The following is a 20002-nucleotide window of genomic DNA, read 5'->3' as shown; positions in this document are numbered from 1 at the left end:
TAAAGAGTTTGATAGATTGCTTAATACTGTGTAAGTGCACAATAAATGTTTCCCCCCCATCACTGCCACCACTGAAAACATCACTCTCCATCTTTTCCTCTTAGAAGAACTTTGTAACCGTACTATCCTACTCCCTTAACATTACTTCCATCACTACCCTCCCATTTATTACGTTTTCAAATATATTATAGTTAGAACTTTGATTAATTTCTGTTGCTTTTTTTTCGCAAGGTAATTAATGCAAACAAGCAGTCTATTTGAGGATCTTTTGTTTTATTCTTTCCTCTTAGCTCCTCCTTATAGTATATTTGGGGGCAAACTAAACTTGTTTCACTCTGAGTTATTAGAACTTATGTGACTAGCATTATAGGAAGAGAGGTTATTAAGGAGGGTTCTGCAATTTGTGTTGTATTTTTTAACATACATTATTTGGAATTGTATAAATGATCCCAAGAGAAGTTATGGTGAGAAAATTGCTTTTGACGAGGGACCTGTTGTTGCCCGTTGTATGGTGATTTAATTCGTTTTAAGGGTTATCCTATTAACACAAGCTCAAGCAGCTAGTGTTTCATGGGAGATAGCAGAGGACTTAGAACTGGATAGATTTTGGTTTGGCCATCCCTGTTATTTAGGTGACTTATTTAACTTCTGAGTCTATTTTCTTCCCTATAAATGTACGTACAATTAAATATACAGATGCATAATTAACTCCTTGTGTTTTGAGGATTTAGAGATTATAAATGGTAAGTGACTCTCATAATGACTGATATGTAGAAGATATTTAGTAAATGCTAATTTCCCTTCTTTAAATGGTAATAATCTATTCAAACAGTTTTACCTTAAAGCCGGTTCTGAATAACTTCAATGTAAACAGTTAGTGTCACCTAATTTTTAAATTTTTCTGAACTAAGCTTTGAATGATTTTAGGGTCCAACTATCAGGCGAGTTTAGTGAGAATTGCCAGAATAAGTCTCAGGATATTGACATTCCACCATGCTGCAGAGGATTAGAACTCATATCTCAGTGAGGCCATGCTTCCATCCTGATCATTACTGCCTTTATAGGAACCCAACCATTTGTATAGTACCTGGCCTCCCATTTTTCCATGAGGTAGACCTTCTGCAGGAATCCTGATGCAACTTGGGCAGGAATCTTTGAATTCATAATGTTTCCATTCTCCCTATTTTAAGTATTTCTACAACATAGCACTCTTACTGCTATTCACTGTCCAACAGTTTATAAATTTGTGGTCACTCCCTTAAATACTGCCTTTTTGGCTTTATGCCAGTCCAATATGAAGGTCTCTGCATGCTGCCCAACTTCCTTTGCATATATTTTTCCATTTAAAAACCACTTTAACATCCATATTATGTTTGATCATTATAAAACCCCTGGTTGTAGTTAGTATGATTACCTTTCACACCAGAAGCAACAGTGGCTCAGAATTTAAGTGACTTCCCCCACGGTGATGAAGCAAGTTAATAGTGTAATTGGGATTCAAATCAGGCTATGTTCTTTATATTCTTTTTTCTTAAATGATCTTCAGCATCTTTACTAATTCTCAAAGTCAATTATTCCTATTTATGTCCTATATTATCAACTGGTAGCTATAAAAAAGTATGATTTTTATAAGCACCATTCTAAGAAATATATACAGCGTAGGAGAAAAATGTGTAATTTGACTCTGCTCTTCACTTTCTCTCCCTCATAAATGTTTACTATATGCCAGGCTTATTGTAGGTGCTTATAAATGAGAAAGCAGTCTCATCATCTCATACAAAGGGAAAAAAGGCTGATAGCATGAAAGAACATTTTGGTGTGTTTGTGGGGAGTGTGCAGTGGCATGTTATCAAGTAAGACTAGAGCCTGAGCTAAGTTTGACAAGAGGAATCAACTGTTTTCTTTCAGTGGAAAGGGTCCTAACAGTTGTTGGTTAGTTCCCTGTCTTATTCTTTGACCCTTACCGTTTCACTGTTTTCTAAATGACCTCCAACAGCCAGTATTTGTATCTTGGTGTTTGAAGCCTTTTCTCAGAACCCTTGTGCTCTTGCATGACCCTCTAGAAGTTCCTAGGAGTTAACAGCTTATCTCTAGAAGTCCTCAACCAATAACTCATGGGAGGTGGTATATAAGTGTTCCCGCCCCTTCACCTGTCTATTTTTTTTTTTTTGCGGTACGGGGGCCTCTCACTGTTGTGGCCTCTCCCGCCGCGGAGCACAGGCTCAGTGGCCATGGCTCACGGGCCTAGCCACGGAGCAGCATGTGGGATCTTCCCGGACCGGGGCACGAGCCGATGTCCCCTACATCGGCAGGCGGACTCTCAACCACTGCGCCACCAGGGAAGCCCCACCTGTCTATTTTTTATACTGTTTCCCAGAGATTACTTTGGGATTAAAGTCCAGTTACCCACTGTGGTAGTTACTTTAATATTATACCCTATTTAGGCTACATTGCCTTCCCTACATTCCGCTAGTACTTGTACTGAATCTTTGTCTCAAGGTCGGCTTCCATTGGAACTCAGATTAAGATAAAGATATTTCTGGTCTGGTAGGTTAGTCCATCCTTAGTTTTTCTAATACCGTTGTCATCAGGGAAATACACATTAAGTACAAGCCTTTAAAAGTTAATTATGGTTTTGGTTTTCACTGAGACCATTTTGTATTTCCGAAGAACAATTTGATTATAGATAACAGCAAGTATAAATGTATTTATATTTTAGTTCTTTATTCAATTTATGTTCTCAATATTTTATACACATTGTTTTATTCATTCTTGGGGTAGATAAGAACAACCATCAGTTACGAGAATCATTACTGTATCATTGAGTTTATACAAGCGGAAGCATAGTTCTCTTTTTCCCCACTGATTTATTATAGAAAACTTTTACTAAATCATAAAATGAGTGAGCTATTTGTGGTTTTGGGGGGAAGAAAAGCAAGAGCTTTTAAAAAGCTTTACTATAGGTAAAAGAAAAATGTGTTAACTTAAAATTTTTTAGTAGGTAGGATGTTGGCATGTCTGTAGAAGTATGTCTTAAAATTGCTTACCAAAATTTTATAGTCAGAAAATTAAGTACATGGGTTCTCAGAAAGAACGTTTCTTGAAGTGAATTTAAAAATTTAAACTATCCATGTATACCTTTCCATAGAGAATAAAAATATTTTTAATAGCATTCTAAGACTTAATATTTAATTTAAAATTTTATTATTTACATATATATTCATTAACTCATTCTTACAATGCCTAAAGCAAGTTGTACATGGTAGATACTTGATAAATACTTTTTAAAAAATAAATGAGCACTTTGTTTACTTCTCAAAAAAGAATATCTCATTCAGTCAAATAAATCATTCATTGTATATCTGCTTTAATAATTTCCCACTTTCTTCTTGGCACTGACTTGATACTGGAGAACTGCAGTAAATGAGACAAGTAATAGTTCATGTGTTCATTGAGTATTTAATACAATATTTCATAGGAAGATAGGCATTAAAAAAGTAAATACATGTGAGGAGGTTTTTGAAAATGTTAAGTGTAAGGGACTGTGAGAACATATAGTAAAGGGATTTAGAGACTTATTTATTGTTTTAAAGATTTAGATTATGTGTACAGTGTTACCGTTTGACTTTTGGGGGAAGTGAAATGCAAGAGTTGCTCTAGAAGAGTAGTATTTTTTTATTTGGTAGTCCATAACTATTTTTACTGACTCATATCATGTGTGTTCTTTGCAGGTTTTTATACTTTCACATATACTTTTTTATTTTGCTGACTGATTACCATGTTTATGTTATTAGGAATATAATATTTATGTTATTTCTAATATTGATATAATATAAACCTCTTTGTATTATAAAAGTCTAGTCTCCACTTCTCAACTAAATTGTTGCCTGTTCTAAAATTTATTTTTGTGTCCCAGGATCTAGTTCACCGTGCATATGGGTAGACACTTATTAAATATTTGTTGAATAAATAACACTTGTTTGTGGAATTGAGCTCTCTTAAATGCTTTGGATCTCCAAGACTCTTCAGAACCACTCAAAATCAAACTTTGTATCAGAACATTTTATACATATTGCTAGCTCTTAAGTTACTTTTGAGATCCTTGCTTGGGTGGTTGTGAAAGAGGGAGAAAAGATTACCTACTGGTATTTTGGTAGGTGTGTGTTTAGTGTGCATACTTGTGGTAAGATAAGAGAGCTAATGAATTTGGCAATGTCTAAATATTTCACCAGCTCTAATTTTTATAATAGGTATATTTATCTAAAATTACTATATTTCCACGTGGCTTAGATTACTTTTCAATAGGTAGTCTTGATTTTTCTCCCCCTTTTTTCTTAAAAAAACAGGATTGCTTCACAGTGGAGGGGGAAGATTTGAGGCATGACTTTGAACGCTTACAACTAGCCATGGAAATGGTAGGATTTCTTCCCAAGACACGAAGACAGTGAGTTTATTTATTGTATTCTTATAGCCTTGATAGAGAATAAATCATGATGTGTTTCAAAAATTCCTCTTCTTTGATCCTTTGAAACAATTTTCTGATATTCCTGATCCAGTTCCATCTTAAATGTTACTTAGAATTAGAAAATTTATTTTTCTAAAAGACTTGTTTTGAATTGCTTTCTTTTGTCATAAATCTTTGAGAGTCTGTTGAAAGTTGGAGCTCTTCTTCCTGTAAAATGTAATACATAAACATTTGCATATTATTGCAAGGGCTCATGGTGCCCCCCAAACCTCTCCATGTACCTTACCTAAAAACCGTTGCTTTGTAACACTATTTTATAACTCCTTGCTTTCTATATCATTGATCTTTAATCTTATTAAGACATGCATACATTTCAGTATAACATAATTTTCTATGTATTTCAACTGTAAATTTATGTCTGTAGCATTGTGCTAAATGTATATTTTTCATTGTAAATATAAAAAAGTAGAACTGTAAAAAGGTTGAGATAAGGATGGAGTAAACTATGCTTAAAATAAAGAAGTAAATTATATTTAAAATAAAACAAAATACTTTAAAGATGCAAATAACCTTAACCTTATAAGCTTTTTGAGAGCAGGGATTCTTAATTCATATTTATAAATCTTTTACTATTGAATTATAGTATATTCAATTGTTTATAAGACATTTATTGTTGCTGGAGACTATGCATCACATATTTGTGTGTGAGAAACATTATTGTGCTGATTATTGAATCCAAAATTCTGAAATAGTGTAATGTGCAACTATATAAACTACTACTAAAAATAGTTTTTTAAAAAATGGCTCATAAGTTTGGTTTTTTTATGTTTTTGGCTTTCAGTAGTTTTTATATTTCAGTTGATACTGAGTTTCCTCTCTAACCCAGAATGTTTTTGTGAAATATTCCTTTAGAATTGACTTGTATTTTGTTTGAGTTGTGTTAATGACTCAATCATTTAAAAATTTTGAATTATTTGAAAAATTACACCTACGAATTAGATGTTGCTTCGGACCTCCGAAAGTACAGCTCTTAGGTTCCTAACGCAATATCTTTGTTTTATTTAAAATGCTTCCTAATTTTAGGAAAACGCAAAGTTAAAATTTCTTAAGTAGGACAGATTTATTCTGAGGAAATAACTGGAGAAGGCACAAAGATGTGTGTATATATAGATTTCTAGGAAGGACTTTTAGGTGGAGTATTCAACTGTGTTAAACGCCTTTGAGATATCATGTAAGTTAAGGACATAATATATTTTTCTAAGTTACACGGAGGTTCTTGGTAACTTCTATGAGACATTTTACTGGGAGGCAGATGCCAGAATGTGTTAGCAAATAGTGAATGACAAAGTGAAGGCAAGGAGTGTAAGTTAACATTTCAATAAGCTTGTTTATGAAGTGAAGAAGATGTAGGATCTAGGATGGGTTGTTTAAAGTAAAAGAGAAGTGAGATTATTTTGATAGAAAGTTCTTGTCAGGTTCAGGCTAGAGATAGAAAATTGGTATAATAATGTTCCAGAGTAAACTGAGTTCATGAGATGTATAGCAGAAGCGTAGGGATTAGTTGTTGGCTGGAGGAGGGGCATGTGTTCTTCTGAGACAGTAGGGAAGGACAGTCCAGATACAGATGTTTCTTATTAAGGGCCTGATATTAGATAATATATCCCAGTGGCCTCATACTGTTTTTTAAAAAGCATTTATAATATGATGGGCAGTATAATATGATGTAGGAAAGCATTTAAAAAATATAACTACTAATAAAAAATCACCTAGATTACTTGGTTAAAATACAGATTCTAAGACCTTTCTCTTAAAGATTCTGATGCAGCAGATCTGAAATAGAAGTGTAGGGAAAGGACATTCCAAGCAGGATGAAAAGCGTTTAGAAAGTCCATGGACTTTTGAAACACTACGGCAGGTTCAGACAATAGTAAGAAGTCCCCTTCAAATAGCTATATCTGACAGGTGATATAATTCTGAAAGGGTTATGTAAAGCGCTTTGCACAGTGCCCGACATAGTGAACACTCAATAAATTTTAGTTATTTTAGTCATTATTATCCTATTTCTTATTTTTCTGAAGACTGAATGCTTTGTACTGGTTAATTTGCTTGACTAGAATTTTGGAATGAAACAAGCTTAGAGAATGCACATAAGCAAGCTGTAATTTATGGTTTTATTTTCACAGGATTTTCTCTCTTCTCTCAGCAATACTACATTTGGGTAATATCTGTTATAAAAAGAAGACATACCGGGATGACTCCATAGATATATGTAATCCTGAAGTTCTGCCTGTTGTCTCAGAATTATTAGAAGTAAGTGATTACATTCTCAGTTGTCATTTCAAATACTGGGTAACTTTTCAGTTTTTATTTTGTGTAACTATTTTGTAGATATAAATGGGTTAATACTTTTTATTAATAGTATTACTCCAAAAGTTGGAATTTCTGCTATTGTGTGTGCCAGAATCTTTAGAAGATTTGGGTTTTCTTCCCTGCCTCCCTTTGCGCCAGATATCCCTGATTCCTCAATTTGCTGAATAGGATGAGTTTTTCACTCTATACTGTATCATGTTCTAGGCCTTTGTAATTTTTCTCCTTGTATATTTAAGATTTCCTCTCATAGTAGGATGTTGGTTAGATTATTTTATTTGAAGATGGATATCTGGATGGGTGGAGAAAAGGGTACTACTTTTTCTTTCTTCATGGCTGAATGGGAGCCAAAGGTCTTCATCTCCTGTGACGTTTCTTCCCACATCAGGGTCCTTATTATTACCTTATTCTTTCTTCCTGGAGTGATGATTTCTTATGTTTTCTGAGCTATCTACTCAACTTAAAAGGGATATGATTTTTGTAGGCCCTCTCCTCTGACAGGAAGTATATGTGTGTATACCCCCCTGAGTATATTCACATATCTACAAATATTTTTATGTAACCATCTATATCTATATAAAGATAAACATGATCTGCACAGCAAGGGAAACCATAAACAAAGTGAAAAGACAACCTACAGAATGGGAGAAAATATTTCCAAACAATGTAATTGATGAGGGATTAATTTCCAGAATATGCAAACTGTTCATACAGCTCAATATCAGAAAAACAAAACAACCCAGTCAAAAAATGGGCAGAAGACCTAAATAGATACTTCTCCAGAGAAGACATACAGATGGCCAACAGGCACATGAAAAGATGCTCAACGTTGCTAATTATTAGAGAAATGCAAATCAAAACCACAACGACGTATCATCTCATATCCGTCAGAATGGCTGTCATCAAAAAGTCTGCAAATAGTAAATGTTGGAGAGGGTGTGGAGAATAGGGAACCCTCTTGCACTGTTGGTGGGAATGTAAATTGGTGCAGCTGTGATGGAGAACAGTATAGAGGCTTCTTAAAAAACTAAAATAAAAATAGAGCTATAATATGATCCAGCAATCCCACTGCTGGGCATGTATCCAGTGAAAACTCTAACTCGAAAAGACACATGCACCCCAAGGTTCATAGCAGCACTATTTACAATAGCCAAGACATGGAAGCAACATAAATGTCCATTGACAGTTGAATGGGTAAAGATGTGATGTGTATACACACACACACACACACACACACAATGGGATACTACTCAGCCATAAATAAGAATGAAATAATGCCATTTGCAGCAACATGGATGTACCTTGAGATTATCATACTTAGTGAAGTAAGTCAAACAGAGAAAGACAAATATTGTATGATATCACTTATATGTGGAATCTAAAAATACGATACAAATGAACTTATTTACAAACAGAAATAGACTCACAGACATAGAAAACAAATTTATGGTTACCAAAAGGGAAAGTGGGAGGGAGGGATAAATTAGGAATTTGGGATTAACCGATACATACTGCTATATATAAAATAGATAAACAACAAGGACCTTACTGCATAGCACAGGGAACTGTATACAGTATCTTATAATAACCTGCAATGGAAAAGAATCTGAAAAAGAATACATATTTATATATATAGTATATATATATAAATAAAACTGAATCACTTTGCTGTACACCTGAAACATTGTAAGTCAACTGTACTTCAGTAAAAAATATAAAAATTATAAAAAAGATAAACATGAGATTATACTGTTGTTTCTAACTAATCCATTAGCACATGTATCGTTCTAGCCTTCTCCCCTTGCTTATCTGTAAACTCACACTCTAACAGTGAGGAAGCTGTCTCCCATCAATCTGCCATTCATTTAGGTATTGGATTCTAGTATACCTGTAGAGCAGTATTAGAATTTTTAACCCATATCCCTGTGGGAAGTGACTTTATGGACTCATGTTACCCCTAGTTTTACAGACTCCATTTATTTCCAGAATTACTTAGGTCAGCACCTTTTTTCCTCCCACCCCCTTCACTGAGGTTGTTCCATATATTTGTCATACAGTTTTCATGTCATGGTCTGTATTCTTTTCCTAAGATTCCCACAACATCTTAAATAATTTTCTAAAAATTTGTATACATTAAGATTCACTCTTTTTGCTATTTGGGTTGTGACAGATGCATAATGTCGTGTATCCTCCACTACATTATCATACAAAATAGTTTCACAGCCCCCAAAATTCCCTGTGCTTCACCTATTCAATCCATCGCAGCAAACTACTGATCTTTTTACTAGCTCTGTAGGTTTGCCTTTTCCAGAATATAACATAATTAGAGTCATATAGTATGTAGCCTTTTCAGACTGATTTGTTTCACTTAGCAATATACATTTAAGATTCATCTGTGGCTTTTCCTGGCTTGATAGCTCATTTCTCATTATTGCTGGGTAATATTCCATGGTGTGGATGTGGTTTATCCATTCATCTGTTGAAGAGCATGTTGATCATTTCCAGTTTTTTGCAATTATGAATAACCTTTTTTTCTGTTGAAATATCACTTATCTTTCAAATCTTGGTTCATATACTACTTCATGGGACTTAACCATATTAAAGGGTCTAAACTAACTCTATCAGCATAGAACATTTGCTTCTCCTTAGCGTAGTTCAGTATTGGCTTTGTAGCATAAAGTTAATTGTTTACCAGTTTGTGTCCATTATAGGGTGGTGGCAATGTTCTTTGAGAGCAATGGATGCCTCTTATTGATCTAACCTTACAGTGTTTATTATTTTGTACATGCCTTGCTGTTGCTTATTAACTTTAATGGAATGAGTTAGCCTGGAAGAAGGGTCAGGAGGGAGTACCTTGAATTGGAACTAGATTCACTCATTGGAAAGAAGTTCCAGGGTGTGGAGTGTGGTATCTGAAAGCTGTAATTTTGAAGGTCATGAGGGTCAGAAAACAGATGTATTTCAGGCAGGCATTTCAGGTGATATTTTAGTCAGACATTTGGTATTGTGGCTAGTGGTCTTTCTTATAAGTTCAGGCATTCAGCAAGTACTCAAGGCTTCTGGTCCTAGTGCAGTATTACTTTTTTTGGTGAGAGACTAGTAAGAGGAATTCAGGCAATTTAAAGAGGTATTGGTAGAAAAAGGAGAAATCCAGTTCTGAGAATTGGACTTACCAGTGTCAAAGTTAGAGTAACAACTAAATGTGATTTGATAGCAAATCTCACTTTTGAACTCAAGCTTCTCAAATTCCTTCTTGTTACATATAGTTTGGCCTGGTTCTAGGAATGGAGGTTTATTAAGTAGAAAGAAGATAATCTTCAAAGTCAACGAGCTAGAGAAGGTCTGAGAAGACCTACCAGGGTATCCTGCCTATGGTTAGATCTTATTTTTATTTATTATTATTATTTTTTTTTTATTTAAAATTGTTTTTGGCCGCGCGGCTTGTGGGATATGAGTTCCCCGACGGGGGATCGAACCTGGGCCCTCGGCAGTGAGAGCGCAGAGTCCTAACCACTGGACTGCCAGGGAATTCCCATAGTTAGATCTTATTTTTAAATATGATTTTCTCTAATTGATTAACATTGATAATGATAATTGGAACCTTAAGGCTTTCATTGAAATAAGATTGAAAGATAGGCACAATAACTGGTTTAATTAAAATGTAAACTCTTTAGTAAAGGTTTAATTTAATTTCCCTCCTTCCCAAAGTGATTCAATTCAATAATAAATATAGATTTAGCTTCTAAGAACAAATAATGGTTTAATTTTATTTATTTTTTCCAATTATTTTTTGTAGTTACCTCAGGCAGTAGTGAATGGTTTGCATCTTCTGTGTACTAAATCCTATCTGGGGTAGAGGCTTGTGAAATTATTAAAAGCAAACAAGCTCCAGTAGATTAGTTGTATTTAATTGTGGAGCATGTTTTTGTTGTGAAATATTAGAACCATCATCATTACTATAAATTGTTCAATTTTTAGTAGATTTATGTGTTTTGAGTATATTTAACATCTATTGAAACAATATTAAAGAATGAATTTTTAATATACATATCAGTTTCTCAATTAGGTGAATATGAGAAACATTGTAGATTGGGTATTGAGCGCATTGCTAATTATTAATATTTTGTATTAATAAAGTGTATTTATTTATTGGCCTCAACACGCACCTTGCAGGATCTTAGTCCCCGACCAGGGATCATATCTTGGCCCTGGCAGTGAAAGTGCCGAGTCCTAACCACTGGGCTGCCAGGGAATTCCCTCAAGAAAGTTTATTTTAAAAATTTAAAGTCATATATGCACGATTAAGACTATTCAGAAAATTATAGAGGTAGCTGATTGAAATATGAATTCAGTAATTTTTTTTGGATGTTTATCAAAATATAAGCAAGATTAGTGTGTTTTGTGTGATTGTGTATATGTGTAGATCTGTGTATGACCATTGTCAGGTTTTAGTGTCAGCATTAAATCAGCTCCTTAAAATGAATTGGGTGGTTTTTCATTCTTTAAATTTTTTTTTCTGCATTTAAAAGACGAATCATGGGCTTCCCTGGTGGCGCAGTGGTTGAGAGTCCGCCTGCCGATGCAGGGGACACAGATTCGTGCCCCGGTCCGGGAAGATCCCACATGCCGCGGAGTGTCTAGGCCCGTGAGTCATGGCCGCTGAGCCTGCACGTCCGGAGCCTGTGCTCCGCAATGGGAGAGGCCACAACAGTGAGAGGCCCGTGTACCGCAAAAATAAATAAATAAATAAAATAAAAATAAAAAGACCCATCTGTCTTATTTACCCTTTGTGTCTTTTTTATGGTGAAGTATGGTGAGTGGGCCACTTAAATTCCACTTTGGCCAATATTTAAATTGCCCAGTGTATTGTCTTTTTGTTTTTTCTCTGTTGCATATTTACTAATCTCAGTAATTTTTTTCTCTATTTGACTTTTCAATAAATAATTCAACCATAGTCATAAATCTTTTATATTGAATTTACTTTTCCGCTGTATAGGTTAAAGAAGAGATGCTATTTGAAGCACTAGTTACAAGGAAGACCGTGACAGTGGGAGAAAAGCTTATTTTACCATACAAACTGGCAGAGGTATGAATAGATTTTCTTTGAAATCAAGGAACTCTGAACATTTTTAGAAGTTTAGGTTTATATTCTTTCTGTTAACAGAATGAAAATAACAGTATGGATTGAAATATTTTCTGGGCTCTTGAAATTTATCGTGAACTTTCTGTCAACTTGGAAACTTAAAGTTGAATGTAATTTTAAGCAATACGCTTACATTTTTCTCCAATGATCTCAATCTGATCACCGTTTTTAAGTTTCATAGTATTACTGTGGGATAAGTAGATGGTAGGTAGAATTATAAATAAGCAGTCCTTAACCCAATTGATTATTCCTTGTTGAGCACATCATATCTTCCAGCACATCATATTCTTTTGGTTTACTTTTTCGTTGTTGGCCTCTCCTTTGCAGTTCTTTTTGTTTGTTTTTTCTTTTCTTCCTGACTTCTTAAAGATTGGGTGCCCTAGGACAGTCTTTGTCTTTTCTTCTCTATACTCTTTATCTAGATTTTCTCACTTAGTCCCATGGCTTTAAATATCGTCTGTATAGTAAAGCTTCCAGGTAAGTTTTATTGCTATAGTGTGCCAATATTACTATTATACCACTCAGGTGTATAGGAGTAGGAAAGTTATTGAAAAACCTACTATTTTATGGTGAAGTTTTATGAAAGTGTTGAGAAATCAAACTGACAATTATAAAGATAGGACAGGAATATGAGATTGGAAGTCAGAGAGGTGGGGAAACAGTGATTTAACTGTAGAGAATGCTTTCTAGGCAGACATTGATTAATTTATCCCATTGATCCATTTATCCCATTTTTGGGGTCTCTCCTGATTGTACCTACAGGTCCACATTTCTTCATTATGTCAGGTATCTTATATCGTATTTTTTAGTTGCCAACTTTGAGAGCTCCTTTCTAGACAAGAGAAAAAGCCAAACCGTTTTAAGAGTTTTGTTCATCTTTTACATAAAAGTTCAATGCTTTCATATTTTCTTTCTCAACTTTTTTCATTATTAAATATTTCTTTATGTTTATTTACATGTTTAACTTTAACTTCAACATTTTGAGATTATTTTTGTAGCCCCTGCTTTATTTTTGTGTATGTTTGTTTGGTATATTTATTTGTTTAGTAAATATTTGAAAACACTTTTTGTGCCTGGAATTGTGCTAGGCATTATGAGTAAAATGAAGAGCAGTCCTTGAGGATTCTAGTATTTTGTCTGAAGAGCAATGGAAAGAAGGGTTTTAAGCAAAAAAGTTGCCTTAGATATTTTTTAAAGGACAATCTGGCAGCAGTGTGAAAAAATTAGTTGGAGGAGAGCGTGTTAGTTTTCTATAGCTGTGTAACAAACTTAGTGACTTACTATAATACAGATTTATTATCTGACAGTTTCCATGAATCATCAGTCTGGGCACAGGTTAGCTGGGTCCTCTGCTCAGGGTTTCACCAGGCTGAAGTCAAGATATTCATGATGGCTGTGATCTTATCTGAGACTCAACATCCTCTTCTAAGTTCACAGGTTGTTGACAGGATTCACTTCCTTGCAGTTGTAGGACTGAGATCCATAATTTCTTGTTGGCTGTTAGGGGCCATTCTCAGCACCTAGAGTCTACTTGCCATTTCCTGCCATGTGGTCCTGTACACAACATGGCAGTTTGCTTCTTCAAGGCCAGCAGGAGAATCTCTGATGGATGGGCTCAGTCCCTAGTAAGTCAGCTCTACCCAAGACAGTATCTCTTGGGTTAACTAAAAAATTCAGCTGATTTTGGGCCACAATTATATCTTTAAAATCCCTTCGCCCTTGTCATATAACAAAAGATAGTTATGGGAGTGAAATCCATCATTTACAGTCCTGTTCACACTTACTGGGAGAGGATATAGAAAACATGTACACCTGGTGATGGGAATCATTCTAACCCAGAGGGCAAGAGTGAATGTGGAATGATGAGTTTGGAGGCTATAGTAGTTAGTACTCCTGAGGAGAAAGATGCTTGCTGCTATGTCTAGAATGGTGACCTACTGATAGGGAGAAATGGATGTATTTAAAAAGAAAGAAATTTAGATGGTAAAAGCAACAAGATTGGGCAATGATTTGCTTAGTGGGAAGCAGGGAGGAAGAAGGAGATGTCAAGGATGAATCCTGATTTTCTGGTACACACAACTGTAGAATATTGGTACCATTCAGTGAGACAGGAAACACTGAACGAGATCTTGTTTGAGTGAGAAAATAATTAATTGGTATTTGGGCTTATTGAGGTTAAGCTGTGATAGACAGGACTGCATTTCAGAGAAAAGAGGCTAAAAGTATAATATTGGGAGTTATGGTGTAAATAGGCATTATATTTGTATATTTGGTATATTTGGATTCTCTATAAATCTATTAATTTGATATGGAGGTTTTCTTTTAACTACAAAATTCAACTCATTTATATTCATTGTGATAACGAACATGTTTTCTTACTGTGTGTTTTAAAATATTTTGCTTTTGCTGAATTTAATCAGATTGTCTTTATTCTTTTTCCTCTCCTCTGGGGAAAATAGAATGGTTATTCTCTCTATATATTCTACTATTGATTTTCTTTTTATTTTAAAGATACTTGGTTGATAACTTGCCTAAGAATAGACTTTTAGGGCCACATCCTTTTTTCTCTCAGAACTTCTAAACGTTTTCCAATTATTTTCAAGTGTCTAGTGTTGAAGATAGAGAATTTAATACCTGTCTTCTCTTTCCTATGTAGGTGATAGTTTAGGTAGGTAGTTTTTGTTCTGGAAACTTGAGGGGGTTTTTTTTCCACTGAAATTCAGAAATTCATTCATCATCTATGTGTGGTCGGTTATAGTATTGTCTCCATTTTACAAATGTAAAAAAAGCTGTAGCCTAAGAGTTTAAGTAACTTGACCAAGGTCAAATAGCTGGAATAAGTAGAGAAACCGGGACTGGAAGATAGTCTAGCTCTTAATCAACACTCTCTACTTCCTCTAAAATTAAGAACATAGATATAAATATGTACCTGAATATACAAGCTGCAAAATAAGTCCCTAGATGAGAAGTACATAAATTATTAGGATTTGTATTCTTTTAAGTTCTAGGACTCAGCTGTCTAAGATACGTGCCCCACAACCCTCTTTTTAGGTTGCGGTACTTTCTAAATGTTGGATTTTCTTTAAGTAATAGACTTCATTTTTTAGACTAATTTCAGATTTACACAAAAATTGAGCAGATAGTACGGAGAGTTTCCATAAACTAGGGAAGGCTTGAGGTGAGGGGAAAAAGTAAATCACATAACTCCATAATGAAAGAATTGTTACTGTTTGGGGATGGAGAAATTCTAAAGGTTACTGTGGATGACAAGCTGAAGACAGCCAGGAGTGTAATTGTGGTGGTGTGACTAGGATTCCACAGATAACTGATGCCTTTTTGATAATTGATTCCTATGCCTGGAATACTCTTCCCCACTTTAGTTGGCAAAGTTCATTTATTTATAAAGTTCCTATTCTACCTTCTTTACTAGGTGAAATATATACCCCAGTTTTCAGTAAAAGTGTTTTGAAATGTGTGGACTCATGTTTTGTTTCCTTTATCTTTCATGGCAGTTTAAGCCTGGATTCCCTGAGTTGGATTAAATTAATGAGTATATATAAAAAACTTCAATTGTAGGTTATTTATATTGAAAGAAAAATTAATTTCTAATTCAGGATAATAAGCTTTCTTTCTTGAATGAGAACAAAACACTTTGTTATAGTATCTTAGTCAGATTGTTGCCAATTTCACTTAGACTCCTAACTTTTTTTTTTTTTCCAGGCTGTGACAGTGAGGAACTCCATGGCTAAGTCTTTATATAGTGCCCTGTTTGACTGGATAGTTTTTCGGATTAATCATGCACTTATGAATAGTAAAGATTTGGAGCAAAATACCAAGGTAGACATATATTGGATTATAATATATTTTTCCTGAAAAACTGTTTTAATAAAACGGGTAATGCATAAAATTTAAAAACATAGAATTATATAGAGTAATAAGTTCACCTTTTATCTGTATTCCCTGCTATTTCTCTCCTTATTTCTGCTTCTATGACCCTATTCAGCAAAACTGTTCTGTGTGTCTTTCCAGAGCTTGTTTCCTATGTACTTACATTCCTATAGATGTACATGTACAGAGTTGCTTTTAAACGTAAAAATAGGATCATGCTATCTGTATTGTTTCTAATTTGTATTTTTTTTTACCTGGTTATGTCTTGAAATATATCTAGACCTCATTATTTTTAATATTTAAATGTAAAACGTAAATATTTAAATGTAAAATTGCTCTTACATGACCTTTTCATGCTTTGAGTAAGCCCACAGGTAGAAAGTTGATTTTAATTCTAACCTAATATACCAAGTTGACTTATTTTTTTTAATTAATTAATTAATTTTATTTTTGGCTGCATTGGGTCTTCACTGCAGTGCATGGGCTTCTCATTGCAGTGGCTTCTCTTGTTGTGGAGCACGGGCTCTAGGCGTGTGGGCTTCAGTAGTTGTGGCACGTGGGCTCAGTAGTTGTGGCTTGCGGGCTCTAGAGCACAGGCTCAGTAGTTATGGCGCATGGGCTTAGTTGCTCTGTGGCATGTGGGATGTTGCCAGACCAGGGCTCGAACCCATGTCCCTTGCATTGGCAGGTGGATTCTTAACCACTGCGCCACCAGGGAAGTCCCAAGTTGACTTATTTTTGAAGATCATTATTTTCACTGTTTTTTGTAAGGGCTTAGAATTAGTCAGCAGTATTAATCACACAAAATACTCTTAATGGAGACTTTTAAAAGTCTCTTACTATTTATCACTCATTACATCAGTTTGCCCAGTATCTCTCTTAGCACCAGTGGAGAAAAATTATTTTCATTTAATCAAAATTGTCATACAACTGTATTTTAAGAATAAGGTGGGGTGGTGAGAAGAATGGTGGTTTGGGATATTAGAACTGAATATTTATCATCCATAGTAAGAAGTTAGAAGGTAATTTCTGGAGGTAAAATATCAAGAAATAGAAGAATAAACATTTTTTACTATATTATACTATTCTTTACCAAACAACTAAAAAGATTTGAGTGTTGTTGACTTTATGGAGCAGAAATTGAGGGTGGAGAAGGGATTGTTGTTTTTTGTTATAATCCTTTTAGAACTGTTTAATGTCATAAATCTTGTGTGTTTCTTTTTTTTGATAAAAATTTTTAAAGTTTTAACTTCAAGAAACCACATATTATGATATCCAGTTTCATTTCTAGCCTGTGTAAGACTAATTTAAACATACCTGTTAGCTTGATTCTTAATGCAGAATTTTATTGGGATAGAGAAGTCAAACTAGGAACAATTGCATGATCCTTTTGGCATAACCAGGCATAGCTAGGAGTAACCTAGCTTTACTTTAGTAACCTTCTGACTTTCCAATAGCCTGTTTTTCCCTTCCCTGTCTCTTGGGTTTTAGAGATTTGTGATATTGAGGTAACAGGTCATTAACTCTGCTTTGTACATTTTTGTAAAGTAATCAATGAATTACATGTGTTAAAACTTTGGATCTATTTTTATAACTAAGATAAAAAGAAAAAGATGAAGAAAAAGAGAACTAACGTGCTTTTCATTTGTAGTAATATTTTGACTGAACACTGGTCCCCCAAGTTTTCCTCTCTACTGCTGTTGAAGAACATTTTGTTACTTACATTGTGAATATTATTCATGAAATAAATTTGAGCATCCTTTTTTAACCATAATTTTTTTTCCTGTTTCATAGACTTTGTCCATTGGTGTTCTTGATATTTTTGGGTTTGAAGATTATGAAAATAACAGCTTTGAACAGTTCTGTATTAATTTTGCTAATGAACGCTTACAACACTACTTTAATCAGCATATCTTTAAATTGGAGCAGGTGAGTACCTGAATGTGTGTACACTTGCCCCCTTCCTGCTCCCTAAACCCTAACCCCCACCTTCACATACACACACATAAATTTTTTTTTTTTTTTTTTTTTTGCGGTACGCGGGCCTCTCACTGCTGTGGCCTCTCCCACTGCGGAGCACAGGCTCCGGGCGTGCAGGCTCTGCGGCCATGGCTCACGGGCCCAGCTGCTCCGCGGCACACGGGATCCTCCCGGACCAGGGCACAAACCCACGTCCCCTGCATCGGCAGGCGGACTCCCAACCACTGCGCCACCAGGGAAGCTCCATAAATTTTTGAGTCATAGTCGTGATAAGTATTTTAAATGTTGTATTTCAATATAGATATTATTGACTTCATATTAGTGTAAGCAAATGACAGATCAGAGCATAGTTTGGGGGCCTTATCACACAGGGTTTTCTTTTTTGTTTAATAGGCCTCAAGTATTAGAATCAATAATATGTGCTTGTTTGACTGCACCTTTGAATGAAAAAATACGGGTTTGTTTTGCATTTTTGTTGATGTTTTTGATTTTTAATTGCCGCCATGGGCTTGGTCGCTGTGTGTGTAATGTTAAGTGTGGTTGTTGGATTCCTTTGATTTCTTAGTTCGAGGATGGGATAGAGGAGCTTATTAACAGAATCTCAAATGAGCTCAGAATGTGGATACAAAGAAATAGGACAGTGTAGAGAGACCAAAATGAGTAACTAGATATTTCCTGTGAGAAGTTCAAATTGACTGAACTAGTATAGAAAGAGCAAGCCATCAGTTTCTATGACAATTCTTAGGGTAAATGCAGGGTTGAAGGAAATGTGGGCTCTTTCTCCAAGTCAAGTTTGAATTCAGTAACAAGTTGAGATTGTAGCCCAGAATTTCAGTTTGTATAAAAAGAAGCAAGGGGCTTCCCTGGTGGCGCAGTGGTTGGGAGTCCGCCTGCCAACGCAGGGGACACGGGTTCGTGCCCTGGTCTGGGAGGATTCCGCATGCCGCGGAGCGGCTGGGCCCGTGAGCCATGGCCGCTACGCCTGCGCGTCCGGAGCCTGTGCTCCGCAATGGGAGAGGCCACAGCAGTGAGAGGCCCGTGTACTGCAAAAAAAAAAAAAAAAAAAAAAAAAGAAGCAGGGTTCACATTCACCTCAAAGGAAATAGTGAAGAAAATAAATGAACAGAAAACCACAACAGGTCTTTCCTGTCATTGAGGCTTGCCGTCCTCTGTCCTGGCTTTAAGCACTGCTATTTTACTTCAAGAGTTATAAGGACTGATTAATATTCACACAAGCAGCATTAGTCTTGGCCATTTTGATAATTCCTTAAAGTTTTTAACACATGACCTTTTAGCTAGACTCTTTTATAGAGCTGTTAAAAGATAGTATTATTTGTTATAATATCACCTAACATATATGTAGTGCTTACTCTTAAGTGGGTACTCTTTTTATTCTGGTGTTGCAAATGATGCCTAAAGCCTGTATTCAAAACACTCTGGCTTCATAATTCTTGCTTTTAATCAAAAGTTGAGCTGGGATTGGTTTCTTTACTCAATCCAGTGTTCTTTTTACTAGATTATGCTAAATCAGTATTTTTATCTCCTAAAATGGCTGTGTGTGTTGGAGGGGTGGAGGAATGCATTTTGTTGACAGCGTTTTGTATTTTTCAAAGAAAAGCATCAATTGCTCTGTGGATCATTAAACAGAAGACTGGTTAAATTGCTTTTGAAGAAGAAAGGTGTTCTCTTATTGTGAACTGAAATTATTCTTACCTTATTTAGAAGTCTAGATTAGCCATGGAGGAGCCATGAGAAATGCCTTACCTAAAAACATGTATAAAAATAAAACCTTACAGTTGATGGAAAATGTGTTCAAAACTACTTGGTGGTTGGGTGGTCCTCATTTATTTGCTACCCTGCATATCATAGTTGTGGGCAATGTGGTGGAATTATGGATCAAAAGACATAGATACTAAGGTATAGCTTTTTTTTTTCTTTCTTTTAAGTCTCAGTATTTTCTTCTGTTATTTGTGATGTAATGGGTAAGCTTTTGATGTAATTTTGGAAAGCTTAGAGAAAATTTATATTTTTTGCCACCCCATCTATTTTTTTTTTTGCGGTACGCGGACCTCTCACTGTTGTGGCCTCTCCCGTTGCGGAGCACAGGCTCTGGACGTGCAGGCTCAGCGGCCATGGCTCATGGGCCCAGCCGCTTCGCG

At 35.2% G+C, this 20002-nt stretch overlaps 1 protein-coding gene across 11 annotated transcripts in view; it reads left to right on the top strand.

Moving 5' to 3' along the window:
• Positions 1-20002, top strand: part of MYO9A (myosin IXA) — a 268245-nt gene that overhangs the window by 68264 nt on the left and 179979 nt on the right. For all 11 annotated transcript variants that reach the window (XM_027123508.1, XM_027123501.1, XM_027123505.1 and 8 more), the window contains exons 7-11: positions 4347-4444; positions 6649-6775; positions 11829-11918; positions 15696-15812; positions 17658-17792. In XM_027123508.1, the coding sequence (XP_026979309.1) occupies positions 4347-4444; positions 6649-6775; positions 11829-11918; positions 15696-15812; positions 17658-17792 (567 nt within the window). The remainder of the gene's footprint in view (positions 1-4346; positions 4445-6648; positions 6776-11828; positions 11919-15695; positions 15813-17657; positions 17793-20002) is intronic.

This window comes from Aethalodelphis obliquidens, unplaced genomic scaffold, assembly GCF_003676395.1.
Source record: "Aethalodelphis obliquidens isolate GAN/ISIS:26980383/991018 unplaced genomic scaffold, ASM367639v1 scaffold26, whole genome shotgun sequence".
NCBI classification, from domain to species: domain Eukaryota; kingdom Metazoa; phylum Chordata; class Mammalia; order Artiodactyla; family Delphinidae; genus Aethalodelphis; species Aethalodelphis obliquidens.
This window is presented reverse-complemented; position numbering and strand designations above follow the sequence as displayed.